At 35.7% G+C, this 17,624-nt stretch overlaps 1 protein-coding gene across 12 annotated transcripts in view; it reads left to right on the forward strand.

Annotated features, from left to right (window-relative positions):
- The window catches only part of LOC147874334 (uncharacterized), a 33,461-nt gene extending 16,227 nt beyond the window's left edge, over positions 1 to 17,234 (forward strand). For 6 of the 12 annotated variants that reach the window (XM_087345448.1, XM_087345445.1, XM_087345443.1 and 3 more), the window contains 6 exons: positions 357 to 439; positions 762 to 887; positions 7,774 to 7,947; positions 9,329 to 9,418; positions 10,836 to 11,006; positions 15,970 to 17,234. In XM_087345448.1, the coding sequence (XP_087201574.1) occupies positions 410 to 439; positions 762 to 887; positions 7,774 to 7,947; positions 9,329 to 9,418; positions 10,836 to 11,006; positions 15,970 to 17,184 (1,806 nt within the window). In that variant the 5' untranslated portion in view covers positions 357 to 409 and the 3' untranslated portion in view covers positions 17,185 to 17,234. Of the gene's footprint in view, positions 1 to 29; positions 440 to 761; positions 888 to 6,848; positions 7,948 to 9,328; positions 9,419 to 10,835; positions 11,007 to 15,969 lie in introns of those variants that run through there. The other 6 variants (XM_087345449.1, XM_087345450.1, XM_087345453.1 and 3 more) reach the window with 6 other exon arrangements.
- Positions 17,235 to 17,624: the final 390 nt, after the last annotated feature.

A 17,624-nucleotide genomic window follows, 5' to 3' on the forward strand; every position in this document is an offset into this window, starting at 1 on the left:
CTAGAGACATTTCCGTGTTGTAAATTGTTATTATATTTTTCATATATAATTATTTATGTTTTAAGTAATGCAATAGCATTTTTTCATCGGTTTTGGCACTAGTGAAATACTTTTCTTTCTTTTTCTTGATTTTGTTTTACATTTTTTCCTCCAAATTTTACTGGCATTCATTCACTTTCATATGTATACCTATTGCATTACACAAGTGACATCTGTAGTCGTCACATGATAACATGTGTAATGAATTGGTTTTTTCTCGTTGGCCATCCTGGTTTACATCCTTGTATGACTTTTTGTCACGCATGCGTCTCATCCTTTCCGAGCTGGCCACTGAGGACATTGTGTTTGTGTTCTAGAAACTACATTGAATATCTTCAGAAAGTAGAGGAACGTAGTGACTTGGAAAGCCATGGAGAAGAAATACTTGGATTTTGTTTATGTATGTATTTGTTGCATTATTAACTGATTGATTCTTAATATAATATTCCGATATCGCAGTGGGTGTGATATCAGTCTGAGAACTAATTTTTCCCGCCCTTCTGGAATCCTGAAGAAAGAGATTTAGTTGTGGTGAGTACTTTGGACAGGTTTAACCAAAAACCTGTCCAAAGTTTATTTTTATGTTTAGCTGTAATGACAGGCATTCATGAATGTTGTCATGTTACTACAATATTGCTCATATGCATTATTCAGAGTACAACTATTTCCCTCGATTTTTGAGATATCTGCCAAAATTTTATAATTTAATTTTAATTTTACAGCAGAAAATGGATATAATCAAAATGGAAAATGATGTTGATGTTCAAAGTGAAAAAGATTCCATTGGCATGGTATCAGATGAGGTTCATATACAATCAGGAACTTCAACAAAGAAAGATGAAACTGAGGTAAGCCTTCCTTTCAGATGAGCTTTTTTTCTGTCCATTTATACAAGTGCCTGAGTGTTTCTTTTCAGTGTATGAGTTATTATTATCTGTGAAACAGTTATAAAGAAGGAACATTACTGTATCTTTTTCCCTGACTCTGATTTGCACCTGTAGTGCTCAAGGGCTGTAAGAATAATAGCAAATTGCAGTCTGAATTGGGTAGTGAACTTTCCTACTGTAAATTTGTATCTGGGGATTACACCTTGTTGTATAGCATTCTCTCGAGTTATGACTGGTCATATATGTACAGTATCACCGCTGTCGATGATGCTGCCACTAGCCTGAACTCGATTGTTTTAAATGCTATAGATAACGCTATTCCCCGCGGGTTTATCAGAAAATCAAAATTCCCTCACTGGTTTTCGAGTGCCTTACAGTACTACATCTGGAAGAAAGATTTCTTTTACAGACTCTGATTATTTTTATAGTAAATTTTCCTTCTATCGCAAGCTAGTGAAGGCTACAATCAAGTCTGACAGACATATTTGGTTGAAGTCGATTGACGACAATTTAAAGTCACAACCCAAACAATTTTGGAAATATGTGGTGTCTCGTAGAAATAGAAATTCCACTTGTATTCAGCTTGAGGTTGACGGAACTCATTTGGCTGAACCCCATTCTGTTGCCGATGCATTTGCTAAGCATTTTCAGTTGGTCAACAGTGCCTCTTGTTTAGGCGTATCCCCTTCCCCTGTGGAGTCCTCTGACTTCTTGTCTTTAGCCCCTATCTCCGAATTGGACATTTGTAAAGCAATTCGTCGTCTGAGACCTTCCAAATCTGTCTGACTTGATGACATTCCTAGTTTTTTTTTTATATCTTAATTGCGTCATGTTTGTGTTTATTAATACAATAATTTATTTACCGTCTATACACAAACTTAAAAATGTTGTTAAAATTACTTAAAATTATAACATTTTTTCATTAGATACTAGATCTTGTTACATTTTATATTGACGACATGTTTCGATGTGTATTACACCATCATCAGGTCTATCAATTTTAAAAGCTGTTTTTAAAAACTGTTGCACATCTTGCTTTGCGTATATTGATTTGTTTGATTTTTAAGTCTCTTCCTTTAAATGTTGTGCTTGGATGTTTTATATCTGTAAAATTAATTTTCAAATCATGATTTTGGATATTGACATAGGAAATATAATAATTTACAAATTTAAAGAGTTATTGCCATAATATAACGTAATACAATGTAAACGAATCATAATAAATAGTAGTAAACACAATAAAAAACATCTTGAAACAAAAGCCACAAATAGACACAAAAAATCAATATGAACAATCAGGCATATATAGGTTAAAATGCAATGATTGCCCGTTAACCTATATAGGCCAAACCGGACGCACTTTCAGTCAAAGATATAAAGAACATATAACAGCAATTAAACACAATAAAGACTATTCAGCATACGCAAAGCATATATTAAACACGGGACATGCATACAACAAAATAGAACAAACAATGGACATTATAAAAATAGTACAAAACAAATGACACAGAGACACAGTAGAAAAATACCATATACAAAGAACACATAAACAAAATATTGCATTAAACGACAGCAACATCTACGCAAACAACCCAATATTTAATGCTCTACAGTCCATCGACCCAACCCCCTGAACAACTTTCACTCAATATATATAGCCACACGCGACACACACAGCTCAGTTGCAATCTACCGTCCCATAATATCTGACACAACACATCACTTACAACCCGGTATGTTTTACTACCTTTTACTACTATTTATTATGATTCGTTTACATTGTATTACGTTATATTACGGCAATAACTCTTTAAATTTGTAAATTATTATATTTCCTATGCCAATATCCAAAATCATGATTTGAAAATTAATTTTACAGATATAAAACATCCAAGCACAACATTTAAAGGAAGAGACTTAAAAATCAAACAAATCAATATACGCAAAGCAAGATGTGCAACAGTTTTTAAAACAGCTTTTAAAATTGATAGACCTGATGATGGTGTAATACACATCGAAACATGTCGTCAATATAAAATGTAACAAGATCTAGTATCTAATGAAAAAATGTTATAATTTTAAGTAATTTTAACAACATTTTTAAGTTTGTGTATAGACAGTAAATAAATTATTGTATTCCTAGTTTTGTTATAAAGGGTTGTTCGGAAATCTTTGTTCCTGTTCTCAAGCACATCTTCAACCTAAGTTTAACGCAGAATTATTTCCCTATTTTATGGAAACAGGCAGCAGTAGTTCCTGTTCTTAAAAGAGGCAACTCTGCCACTGTTAGTAACTACCGACCCATTTCTATACTTAATACCTTTTTCCAAATTATTTGAACTCGTTATTTGTGATCATATCTCACATTACATAAAGTATAAATTAAATCCTTGTCAGCATGGTGTTACTAAATCTAAATCTACAGTTACTAATTTCGTAACTTATCTAGATTTTATTAATCCAATAGTTGGCTCCCAGGGTCAAGCTGATGCTGTTTGTTTTGATCTTAGCAGTGCATTTGATCTTGTTCCTCATAATTTATTACTCAACAAGCTCAGTGCTTTTGGACTCTCTGATGGTTATGTACACTGGTTTCGTAGTTACTTAACCAACAGACAATCCCAGGTTCGCGTTTTTGGAACTCTTTTGTCTCCTTTTGTGGTCCTCGCTGGTGTTCCACAGGGATCTGTTTTGGGTCCTCTACTTTTCAACTTGTTTATTGATGACATATGCCAAGTAATTAATCATTCTAAATGCCTTCTTTTCGCTGATATCAAAATTTTTCGTGCCATTAAATCTCCCGACTGCAATGAACTTCAAACTGACATTGACTCGGTACAAGGTTGGTGCACTGCTAACTTTATGAAACTCAATATTAGTAAAACTACAGTAATCTCCTTCTCCAGGAAAACCACTACTTTGATTACAAACTTTTTCAGTCCTCCATAACACGTACTAACACTATTAAAGACCTGGGAATATTTATCGACTCCAAGCTCCGATTTCACAACCATGTTGACCACATATTTTCACATTGTATTAAGTTGCTGGGTCTTGTTCACACATTAACCTTTTCGTTCTCTTCTCTCGATTGCCTGTATATGTTATATGTAACCTTAGTTAGATCCAAGCTTGAGTACGCCTCGGTCGTTTGGAATTCTATTACGACTACTGATGCCAACAAACTGGAACATATCCGGCAGCAGTTTGCAGCCCTTTGCTACTATCCTTTCCTCTCCCAAGTGATTACAGCTATGCTGATGCCTTAGAGTATTTAAAACTCCAGACCCTGCATAAGAGAAGGCATTCTAGTGATACACTGTTCCTTGCACAGGTTTACCGCGGTTTTAAACACTGTCCTTCCCTTCTGGAAGCTGTCGGTCTCCGCATCCCTGCTCGGAATCTGAGAGATTTTTCTATGTTCAGTGTTAGCCCTTTGATCAAAAACAGCCCTCCTGCTAGATGCGCATCAGCTGCTCATGTTGTCTGCAGGGATTTGGACATATTCGAGACGAAAATTGTCACACTTCTTCGCATTCTATAATAATATAATTTAATTAATTGATTTAAATTATTTTTACAAATATCCTAGTATATTTAGTTGCAATTTACTTGTGTATTTACGTCCTCCGTATCAATGTATTTTATACACTGCGTGTTTTACCTTTTATGTTTTTATTGTGTTCGTGAGCTCGACTCTGTGCTGTGTCTGTAATTGGCCATCAGGCTCTTGATACAGCACACAAATAATAAAGAATTGAATTAATTTGTAATACAAAATAACATAGACACCTTTTTCAGGCTTGTAGAAGATCTGTGCCCCAGTTATTATTATTATTATTATTATTATTGCTCTGCCCAAAAAGAGCTCTCCAGTTGTCCCTATTCTCAGCTTCTCGCTTTAATTCGTGGAACGTCATCTTCCTTCCTTGTTTAAGGCCGTCGGTTAGCTGTATCAGTCTTCTTCCCAGTCCTCGCTTTCCTTCAACCTGGCCTTCAGTGATATCACTCAGTATTCCATTCCTTCTCATAATATGTCCCAGCCAGTTAGCTTTCCTTCGTGTAATCGCCTGCAGAATGTTTCTTTGCTCGTTGACTCTCCTCAATACTTCTTCGTTGGTCACTCGATCCGTCCACCTGATCTTCTCTATTCTTCTCCAACACCACATTTCAAAACTCTCCAGGTATTTCTGTTCCTTCTTCCTGAGTGTCCAAGTCTCTGCTCCATACAGCGCGACACTCCATACGTAACACTTCACTAGTTTCTTCATCATCTCCAAGCCCAACTTGCTAGTGAGAAGTATCCTCTTCTTGACGAAAGCTGCCTTGGCCATGGCTATCCTTGCTTTTACTTCCTTGGTGCATAGAGCGTCCGTCGTGACTATGCTTCCCAAGTACTTGAAATGCTCCACATTCTCCATCTGTTGGTTTCCAATTACAACGTTCAATGGTTCTGCTCTCGGTGCTATCCTCATTACCTTTGATTTTTCAATGTTGATTTCCATTCCATACTCTCTACCTGTTTCCACTAACTTGTCCATCATGTTCTGTAATTCCTCCTCTTCCTTCGCCAATACTACTAAGTCGTCTGCATACTTTACAGTCGTTATCACTCTTCCTCCAATTTTGAAGTCTCCTGTTCCCTCCAGAGCTTCCTTGGCAAGCCATTCCCCGTACAGGTTAAAAAGAATTGGTGATAAGCAGCATCCCTGTCTTACACCTCTACCTATCTCAACGATGTTGGTGTCTCCTGAGTCCAGTCTCACTTTGACTTTTTGGTGCATGTACAGGTTTTGATTAGTCTTCTAATTGTAAATAAATACTAAACAGTCAGTGATGTTACATATTAAATATAATGCATTTGTTCAAATAGTTTTCTTGTTTGGAAGCATGTGTGTGAGTAAGATACATTAACAACAGTAATAATTGTGTTCATCTGGATATTTTACGAGTAATAATTTCTTTCCATTAATCTTTTAGTTTGCTTTACATCTTTTTTAAATTTATTTTCATATAATGTTTCCACTTAGAAGTCTTATGATAAATCTGTTTTGACAGAATCGTATATTTTGGTGTGAAGTTTTTGTTATAAATTACAACCCTGCCCATTATATTTTTTCTTTCGTTACTATAACAGCACAAGATAAGGAAAAGGTGTCTATTCTCACAAACTATTTGGTAATGTTATTAAAGTGGTAGTTTGTAAATCGTGATATACTTTAGCATGTGCAGTGCAATATTTAAAAGTTAATATGTACGCTGAAATGCCCTATTTGCCATAAATTGTGTTATTGGGTTATAATATATGTCTTTAAATACACTGATTTACTACAACGCCACAGTCACCTGTTAAAATAGTAAGAAGGTTACATGCAACAGTTAGTATAAGTGAAAAATATATTTCCAATTCCATATTACATTTCTGTTACTGTTAGTGTCCACTGAACTCCAAACTTCTGTGGCTTTGTCGTGTTTACGTGTTAAGGCTGGATGCTCGTATGATGTTGGGTTGGTGCAGTTCCTCCTATGTCGATATGTTTACTGCATTTTGGTTTCTTGCTGTGCGAATTCTGTTGATATGATCTTCTGTGATATCGGATGTCTGTGGAGTAAATAAGATCAGCAATAATATGTGTAATAAATAACATTTCATATATTTGGGTATATATTTAAATATATTTAAGACTGATGTGGTGCATTAACACTTACATTAGGTCTTGTGGCTTTCATCTGTCATCTGTTGTGGAGGAGTGTACTGCGCTGTGTATCATGGTATAATGTCATGCTATATGATCTATGTACAAGGGGAGTTTGTGCTGTTTTGTTTCGTCAAGTGTGTTTAGCTATTAATACAGATATCATCATTTTCCAAGGTGTGTGTGTCTGTAAAAGCTCTTGTACGAAAATCCTGTTTTGCAGTGGTGGAACAGAACGACATTTCATGTTTTAAGGCAGAGATGTGCAATAGAATTTTGTGTGAAACTCAGAAAAAGCGGTGAAGAGACGTTAAAGGTGTTACAGAATGTGTATGGAACAGAAACAATGAGCCGAGCTACAATGTTTCAGTTTTTGAAACATTCAAAAAATGGAAACAAAAGGGTGGTTGACGGTGCTCGAAGAGGGAGACCAAGCACTATCATCTGGAAAAATGATGCTGATATTTTTTTGACCCAAAAGGCACTATTCTTCAGCAATGGCTACCTCAGAAGCTAACTTTGAATGGTGTTTACTATGCAAATACACTTGAAATTCAAATGGGGAGTGCAATTCAGAAAGGAGGGATCGAAGTTCTTGATGAAAAGGTGGTATCTGCTTCAAGACAATGCAGGACCACTTATTGCACATTTGGCCAGGGCTGCGGGGTCGGTAAAAATGTACCGACTCGTACCTCTATATGACATCTTAAGAACACTTTCGCCACCATGTGAGCTGCCACCAACCTCGCGCTTAGTGAGATTCAACGATACATTGAGGCACATGATGTGTTAATAATACTTTGTAACTTTGGCTCCAGCACCTCAAGAACGCAAACTGTCTACAAATCAACCGACTTTTGCAATAACCATTAGTCATGTATTTAAATATATGTTATAAGTCTAAAAAGTAGCCTGATGATCAACGTGGTGATGATGAAATCTCTTGTGGTACCATTTAATATTGTAGCAGGTTTTCCAATATTAATACATATTTAGCTTATAAGAAGGAGCCAGAGTCAGAGGTTTCAATACCAACTCCACAGCCCTGCTTGTGGCGATGGAGGCGGTACCAGACATCGATGGACCACCTGTGAAATGCCCATCCCACAGTTCAGACCTTGCTCCATGTGATTTTTGAGCATTTCCAGCGCTTGAACATGCCACTGAAGTTAAACAAGCTACCGCTTCTGCCCTACACAAGATGTCGAAATGGGATACTGCACGTGTTTGAGAAGTTGCTGAGAAGCTGCAGAAAATGTAAAGCAGGTGAAGGCTGTAAACTTTGGCAGAGAAAGTGCGAAAGCCTCAGGAATCCTAAGATGGTGAGTAATGCGAACAGTCGCATTACTTTTCAAACTCCCCTCGTAAGGGGCAATTTTTTTTTGTCATTTAGGTTTTTGGTGTTTTTTAAAGATATCAGTGGTTTAGAAAGCTATTTTTTCAGTATTTTTTTAATTTTGTTATATGCCATGTTTGTTTGCATGTGTATACAAAAGTGGTCCATTTCTCGTTATGTCCTTTGTTTGTTTATTTGTGCTATTATGTTGTTTTTATGTTGATGTTTTGTTTTTACTGTTGTTAAATTTGTTCCAAGTAATATTTGTATTTTGATATTTTTTTTGGTTATTTGCCAAGCGGAATTTAATTTCTTACTTTCATTCTTTATTTTATGATGGATATTTTTGTTGCTTGATTGAACAGGTAATTGTCGCTGTTTTGTGCTCTGTAGAATGACGACATGTTTGATGTATAGTCATACTTACTAGAGATGGCTTCCAGTATGTGTTAGTTAATTGATCTTGTGATGCGAATGTGTGGTGTTTCCTTTGAGCCAGGTATTGACTGAATTATTTAATGATATTTAAACGACTTCAGCCGTGAAGGGTTAAGGGAAGAACATTCGTTGATGCTTTTTGACAGTTGGGTACAGAGCACAATATTTGGAACACTGAAGGAAATAATGGTGACTGGAGAAGACGCTTAATGTGGAGTTTCTTAATCATTTGTCTACATCAAATATTAATTATCGTGGTTATCAAATCAAGGAGGATGTGTGGGGAATGTAAACATTAGAAATGAATACAAGAATTCAGTTCAAAAACCAGAATAGATAAAACCCCTTGGTGGATGAAGACATAGATGGGAGGATAATATTAAAATAGTTCTTAAAGAAGTAATATATAATCACAAGGACTTGATCCTTGTGGCTAAGGATAGCAACCAGTGGCAGGCTCTTTGAACTCACTCTGTAAACCTTTGGGTTCCGTATGTGCGGCTAATTTCTTGACTGCCTTAGAAGTAGTCTGTTCAGCAGACTTATTTCAGTAAAGAAATGAAACATTCCATTTTACGTTTAATTTGTTAAGTTTTTCTTGAGGCTGTTCGTACAGCACATGCATTACCACAGTTGTAATCTAATTGTTTCAGTCCAGTTATATATTGACGCTCCTTTCTGATGCTTACTATAATTTTCAGCTCCTCCAAGTTACGTATCACCCAAGAAAGGTTATGGATCCTTGCACTAGCCCTTTATTTTGCAAACATGTCGTATTATGATGTTATGATTACATTTTGCATGGAAATTGTAAGTGGACAAAACGTGGTCATGATCAGCATCAGGTATGGAGGTTCCGCATAACTTCATGTTACTGAAAGTTGTACCTGGTTCATAGAATGAGACATATGTAATGTCTTCTTTCGCAGATCATGAGTATAGAAATTGAGGAATTTGCTGATACACAAGAAGAGGAGGATCGTATAGCAAAACTTCCATTAATAAAGTCTGAACATAAGGTGAGTTGTACATTACAATTAACTTTTAAGAAATATGTGGGATTACCTATTATGTTTCTCTTGTCCATCTCCACATGAAGCAATTACACTCTGGTGAATGGATTTTGAAGCGTCCTTTGCAAAATGGTGCCAGGGGACTGAATTCTGTTGCTCAGTTTTTATGAAATACCATTTTAAACTTCTGTTGCATCAGTTTTAAAACATGTAAAATTAATCATTGACCAAACTGAGATATGTTTTAGACAAATGTGGCCTTTAATCTTGTATAATTTGTGGGCTTTGTATTCAAAATACTGTCTGCTATACAATTCACAGGAACTATGAATGTTTTAAGATTATAATTTATTTCTTTTGTGTCTTGATACAAATTGTACTGATATATTAGAACAGTGTTGTCATTTCTGTTAAGCATCATTAACTCTTTCCATATGGGAAGCTAACATTGAGTATGTAATATTAAACTTTGATCAGGAGATAAATTTGCAGCCATGGAGACTTACAATGAAGAAGGAAATTGTATCATAACATTTTGTGCTTTGTTTTTGGCTTTTTTTCTGTAGACCCAAATATTCTTTTTTGCTCTGTCGTTTTGGCACAGCTTTGATTGAATCAAATATTTAAGAGGTTAACTTGACTTCATATATAAAGTCGGCTTGGAGGGAGGAGCGTTAATGTGATACTTTGCTCGGTATTTCTGTCCAGAACATACAAAATGTAATTTCTTCATTGTGTGCACTTTATTCATGCCGTGTACATGTAACTATCGAATAAACCCTGTAACAAAATTTGTTGTGAAAATTGATTATGTGCTTTACTGTCTCATTACATAAACCAAGCCATAATCAGATCAGCCATTGTCACTGCTTTGGCATGAACATGACAAGTAAACTGATGTGGATGTCTTTGAATTCATATTACATGGAGACAATACTATTGAAGTGATATTTGTATTAGAAAAATCCTTTTCATAGTAACGGTTTTGATAGCTATAAGGAAGAAAATCTTTATGAAACAGCTACTATGATTGCATGTTGGTGTTTTTCTGGACTTTGTCCATAGTTTGATATTCTAAAATAGATCCGCTATATTTTGAGATCTGGATCTGCTTTTGTCTGTAGGTGGAAATATCTTTTCTGATTTTCCATAGAAGAGTCGTATTAATCCTTTGGGATTAGTCCCTTGTGTGGGACCAGAGCAAATCTAGTTCCCAGATCGTAGTGATCTTGTTTTAAAATATCAAGTGATGGATCATGTCTAGAAAAAGAGAAATATTAAATAAAATGCACCATCGTCAGGCTCCATTAAAGATGTTCCGCAGCTGCTAGTAGTTTGAGTCAGTACAATTGTATTGATAATTATTCCATTTCATGCAGGGAGAGAGCAGTGACAATTGATAATGAGTATGGTTATTTTACAGGACTCCATCAATTTACAGAAAGTTGTACCTGATTCTTATGGTGAAACGAGTTTTGAGGCTTCTTATGATAACAATCAAGTCATCGATATCAAAGTTGAGGATGATGGAGGTGTGAAAGTGGAGGAGGGTCCTGTCATGATAACATTTCCAGTAATAAAGGCAGAGCATGAGGTGAGTTGTGTGAGCATCGTTAGGCACGTTGCATCTCCATTTGTCTGTCCTCATAAGCAATTCCGCTCTGCTGAATAGATCTTGAAGGGTCCGTTACAAACTAGTTGAAGGGAATTGTATTTGTTGCCTACTGTTTGTGGAATATCGCTTTTGTTTTGTGTTAGCTTTATTTTAAGACATGTGATATTAAATATTGAGAAATACAAGAAATGTTTTAGACAGATGTAGCCACACAAGCCTTTGATAGTTTTCCACACTTTCCAGTACGCCTTGTTTTGATGGCATTAATTCCCATTGAATTCAATGCACATTTTTGTGGATCTGTGAATGTTTGAAGGTTTTCTCGTGGTGACTTTTATTCCCCTTTCTTTCTTTCTTTCTTTCTTTCTTTAACTTTGTTAGGGTGTGTATCACTACAGTGGCATAGAACTGCCATTTCCATTAACAGGATAATTGATGACCCTCTAAAATTGTAATATTTATTGATTTGTTATATGACTATCTTGGACATTGTTAATTTTCTGAAGTATTATATTGCCTTGACATTGAGACTGCATCAATGTAAGACACTTGATTTAATGGTAGGTATTTAGGGGGGGATGCTACATCAATTGTTAGACACTATCAAATGTAAAATGCATTGTCAGTATTCCTGTCTTTGGATAATTCATTGTGATTTACTGACAATTTTAGATTAGCAGCAGTTTGGATCAAATGAGGTCTTCTCCAGTAAACGACACACTTAGGTTTAAGTGCACGTTACTCATTACTAAAAGGAAAAGCTGAGCTGAATCTCTGGATTACTGTCTGAAGCTTCTTCCTTCACATGATTCATAATTAGGGTTATTACTGAATGCTGAACAGATATACGTCCCTCAGATCCTCCTGAATCTTCCGATATAAGGAATTTTTAATTAAACTTGTTACCGTGTCGCTGGCAGGTGATTTTTGTGTGTATTTGTTTTGTATGGATGTGAAACATGGTCTCTCACTCTGAGGGAGGGGCATAGATTGCAGGTATTTGAGAATACGGTGTTGAGGAGGATATTTGGGCCTAGGAGAGAAGACGATGGGGCATGGAGAAAATTGCATAAAAATGAGCTTAAAAATTTGTGCTCCTCCCCCAGTATTATCAGAGTGATTAAGTCAAGGGGCGTGAGATAGGTGGGGCATGTGGCACACATGGATGGGGCAGGATATGTTCACCGGGTATTGTTCGGGAATCCTGGGGGATGAGACCGCTGGGGAGACCTAGACATAGATGGGAGAATGATCTCAAGTGGGATCTATGGGAGATATGAGTTGAAGGAGACTGGATTTTGTTGGCCCAGGACAGGGACTGGTGGAGGGCTTTGGTTAATTCGGTGATGAATCTTCGGGTTCCGTAAGCCATCTAGTTAGTTATATATAATTGTCCCTACAAATTCTGTTGTTTTCTTTGTATAATAACATCTCAAAAATATTATTTTGTTTGTGGACATCAAATAATATTCATTACAATTAAATATTCCTGTGATGAAATGCAAAAACAGTAAATAATTAAAAAGGCTAAGATTTATTGTTTTTATAAAGGATATGAATTTTTATCAAGTATGTGATACATCAGTCATTTATTGTGATATTGGTGAGCATAAAACTGTCATTCATACAATCACACTGTTATATTGTAAACTAGAATAATATAACATCATCAGGGTGTTGAGTCATTGCCCCGATGACAGAGGCAGCAAGCACATCAAACGTCAGGAAAGTTCTGTAAGATTATGTGGAAGACGACCATCTTCATACTAGGTGTTTGAGAAACTCAAATCTCAAGTAATGTGTGATATCCTCCAATCATCGGAACATCTTTAATTAATGTTCCTGTTTTCTTATTATCTAATATGTAATCAGTTACTGACTTTGTACCTTTAACAGACCATGACACTGTTTGTACTTTTATATATATATATATATATATATATATATATATATATATATATATATATATATATAGATAAAGACCATCACTATGGAAAGTCCTCCATGTATGTCAACACATGCTATCGGTCTCTGATAATCTTGCATTTGCTTGTGTTCTGGTTTTCTGAACCACACTGAGAGCATTGCTTTCCCTGTCTTGCTGTTGCTTCTCACATTCAGGTAAATTTCTGTGTACATCATAAAACATGCTTCAGTTGTCAGAAGTGCTGCTAATATCCCAGTACCTTGACTCAACCATACATTACAAAACCTGTATATGAAATTCATATCTACATGTTTTTATGAGAAATGTGAAAGTCGTTTGACTAACGCTTGCATGATGAAAAACTTCAGCACCAGGAAAATACAAGATATTGATTCAGCTGTCATTTATAGGGCATATTTGCTGCAATTTACCTGTGTGATGCACTGCCACAATCTGGCTGGAAATTATAATTATTTATTTATTTGCAATGTCAGAAATAATGATTAAAGTTTTACAGATCTTTGTTATTTGTTGGTGTACAGCCATGTGCTTCTGATTATTACAAGGCACATGTGCATGTTAGTATCATGATGTTTCCCATGCTTGCTCCATAAATGTGGAGCTGTTTATATATCCATTTCTGGCCATAAAACTGCCTCTCTGGAAAAAGATGAGCAAACAGGTATTCAGGGTTTGTCACTGTAGAAACTTGTATGGCACCTTACAATTGGAGGTTCTGTTCAAGTTTAAAAAGTGTTCCCCAATTTTAAAAAATTGATATTTTTGTGTGTGATTTTCCTCAAACCTTTTGTATTCTCTCTCTTAAATAGGATATGAGCCATTTTGCAACTATTCCTTGAATACCATGAAAATGTAATTTAGTTAACAAAATTGGCTTTTGCTAAATCACAGTAAATTCCTCTGACCAGCATTTTTTTGGTTGTCTGTTAGTTTGAAGGCTGCGTCTTCAGTGGACGCACCTTTCCTGAAGCTAGATTTTTCTGGGATCAGTGTGCATATGATGACATAACCTAACCTCACATACTTCCAAAGAAGTAGTTAACAGTTCAGATAAATGTATCTTTCCTCTCTCCATTTTTATTTTATTATCAGATTTTGTTATTAGTCTACTGTAAAACAGCTTTTTAGCCTATTTTATGAGATCATTCAGGATTTTACAATGCTTAATATAGAATGCTGTTGTTTTTGGGTGTTAACAGTTCCTGCTGTAGATATGACTCCTCTTACATTTGCAAGATATTTTCAATCCATGCGAAATCCAATCATTCTTTATTTTGCCTATATTATTATATTTATTTAGAAAGCTGCCTTCATTGATATTTTGAAAAATATACAAAAATGAGTTAAACATATATTTTGATATTTTTGTCTTTTTTAAAAGAGAAGTTACCTGCTACAGCAATATTATATTAATGCAAAATATTACAGTATATTGTATTATTCATAAGCTCCTGGATATTATGGTCTGATATGTAAATTATTATTGGGGAGGTAGATGATGAACTGTACGTTATACTTGCATAATGCTTCCCTCCTAACTGAATCATAGGATTTCTTGAAGGCTATAAATAGCTGCCATGTCTTCCATTGTACTCCTGATTTTTCTCCAGTACCTGAAAGATGTGGAATGTCTGATCAGTGTTGTGTGATTGCATATAATTCTTGAGTGATAATCCCAAATAATCCCATGGATGTATTTAGAATGAAATAGTTACGCCTACATCATGAGGTCTTCTCTTTAATCCACAGCCAGAAGACATTCTGTGACGTAGTTACTAGCGGCCCGCATAATATAGACTTTTCTCTGATTTATTTTTAAGCACATTTGAAACTAAAGGCTACAGAAATGTACCTGTTATCTTCACTGTACCTATTCCTCTATCCTAATGTAAGAACTTGAGAACAAACAGCTAATTGTATTTTAAATATTTTTTATGTTAGGGAATTTTTCTATTTGAAGAAACATTTCAGTTTTGTTCAGTGTCATATTGGCAGCATTTGGTAGTTTACCTTATTGCCTACGTGTGCTTTTGCTTGTGGAAGTGACTTTGTCGTAGTGGTGGAGAATCACCAGCTAGCTACGCAACGACACTGAGCAAATCTTAAGTTGTCATTCTTCATATTGACATCATCAGCCATTCAAACTGAGGCCAGGCACCCTACTCAAGCTGAGGTCTCTTGCCCCAAACATCTAGATGTCACTGGCAGCATTCTCAGAGGCCAAATTGCTGTGAATGTGTCAGAATGGTTGCATTTGTTTTTCTTTGCCAAGCCGACTTGTTCAGTGTTTATGAGATTCTGTTCTCAGGATAAAGAGATGCAAGGATTACAAGAGGTTAATAAGTAGATGATGCAAGTTGTAATAGAAAATCATTGTTGATTTAGTTGAATGTGAGTGAACTTGAGGTTTAATTATTTTAGATTCTCCTTTCACTCTTATCTGTAATGTAGATTGAACCCAGTTAATGGTTAACATATTGTTTGAAAGATTTTTATCAGAAGATTCATTATAATGCGTAGAATTATATGTCACCATTATGACTACATCAGTGTATCTCTGCTTTTTGATTCTTTAGATACCAAAAAATAGATTGGTTATTTTCTCTTTTTTCTCTCCCCATCAGGCTAAGAAATTTGATTCGGGTTTTCTAACAGAGAGTCTGGTTGGGTGAAGCAAACTTGAACTCGGACATTGTGTTATGGAATGTGAATATGTGGTTTGAATATGTAACTCTTTTGCATTGCTGCATGCTGTCAGTCAAGAGTTTGTTTGCTATGTAGGAAATTATGGTCTTGGCAAGTGACTTAACCTATTTGTCACAGGTAGCCAGGAACTAAATGAAATAGGAAATATAATTCTATCCCACTGAGAAAGTAAATCTGTTCTGGAAAGAACATAACTTTCCTAATGGAATATTTATTGAGCATTGTTTTCAGTCTCATTCTTCTTCCTAATAATGTTTGTCCTAATATTTTTTTCAATTTGTTTGCTAGGGTCCTCCGAATGAACAGAACTTGTTACATGATGGTGAGCGACCGTATTCCTGTGATGTGTGTAACAAGTCATTCAATCTAAAGTGTAATCTGAAGACACATCAGCGTACGCACAGTGGAGAACAGCAATATTCCTGTGATGTGTGTAACAAGTCATTCAATCTAAAGTGTAGTCTGAAGATACATCAGCGTACACACAGTGGAGAAAGGCCATTTTCCTGTGATGTATGTAACGAATCATTCATTGATCATAGTAATTTGAAGAAACATCAGCGTACACACGGTGGAGATAGGCCATTTTCCTGTGATGTATGTAACAAATCATTCAATCAACAGAGTAGTCTGAAGATACATCAGCATACACACAGTGGAGAAAGGCCATTTTCCTGTGATGTATGTAACAAATCATTCATTGATCATAGTAATTTGAAGACACATCAGCGTACACACAGTGGAGATAGGCCATTTTCCTGTGTTGTATGTAACAAATCATTCAATCAACAGAGAAGTCTGAAGATACATCAGCGTACACACAGTGGAGAAAGGCCATTTTCCTGTGATGTATGTAACAAATCATTCATTAATCATAGTAATTTGAAGACACATCAGCGTACACACAGTGGAGAAAGGCCATTTTCCTGTGATGTATGTAACAAATCATTCAATCAACAGAGTCATCTGAAGAGACATCAGCGTACACACAGTGGGGAAAGGCCATTTTCCTGTGATGTATGTAACAAATCATTCAATCAACAGAGTTATTTGAAGACACATCAGCGTACGCACAGTGGAGAAAGGCCATTTTCCTGTGATGTATGTAACAAATCATTCAATCAACAGAGTCATCTGAAGAGACATCAGCGTACACACAGTGGGGAAAGGCCATTTTCCTGTGAAGTATGTAACAAATCATTCAATCAACAGAGTAATTTGAAGACACATCAGCGTACACACAGTGGAGAAAGGCCATTTTCCTGTGATGTATGTAACAAATCATTCAATCAACAGAGTCATCTGAAGAGACATCAGCGTACACACAGTGGGGAAAGGCCATTTTCCTGTGATGTATGTAACAAATCATTCAATCAACAGAGTTATTTGAAGACACATCAGCGTACGCACAGTGGAGAAAGGCCATATTTCTGTGACATCTGTAAAAAATCGTTTGTTCAAAAGGTTTCTTTGAAGAGGCATCTGCTTATACATGGTAGATAGGAGCCACATTTATGTGATGTATATAATAAATGATTCCTTTACCAGCGTAATCTCATTATTGATTACTCTGTATTTCAGTGACATTAAATCTATTCGTTACTAGGATAATCCAATGCATGTGCAGGGTGCGCATGTTCTTGTGATATATTATTATTATTTATTATTAACTGCAAATGGGTTTTTACCTGGTGGCAGTAGTCCTACAATAAGACACAACAGAACAACTCACATCACACAAAATGAAACAACTCATAAGATTACAAAAACATAAGGCACAAGTATTTAAACACAGCAGATAACCTAAAGTAGATAACTTAAAAATTAATACCAAATGGACACAAGACAGTAACAGAAATGAATTACATATGTCATGAACTGATGCTCTCACATTTCATCAGGAACTTCACTTCACTTCACTACACTTACGAAGCCTTCCCATC

Source organism: Zootermopsis nevadensis, unplaced genomic scaffold (assembly GCF_977971745.1).
Source record: "Zootermopsis nevadensis isolate Lab colony 2312 unplaced genomic scaffold, Znev_1.0 Znev_ptg000009l, whole genome shotgun sequence".
NCBI classification, from domain to species: domain Eukaryota; kingdom Metazoa; phylum Arthropoda; class Insecta; order Blattodea; family Termopsidae; genus Zootermopsis; species Zootermopsis nevadensis.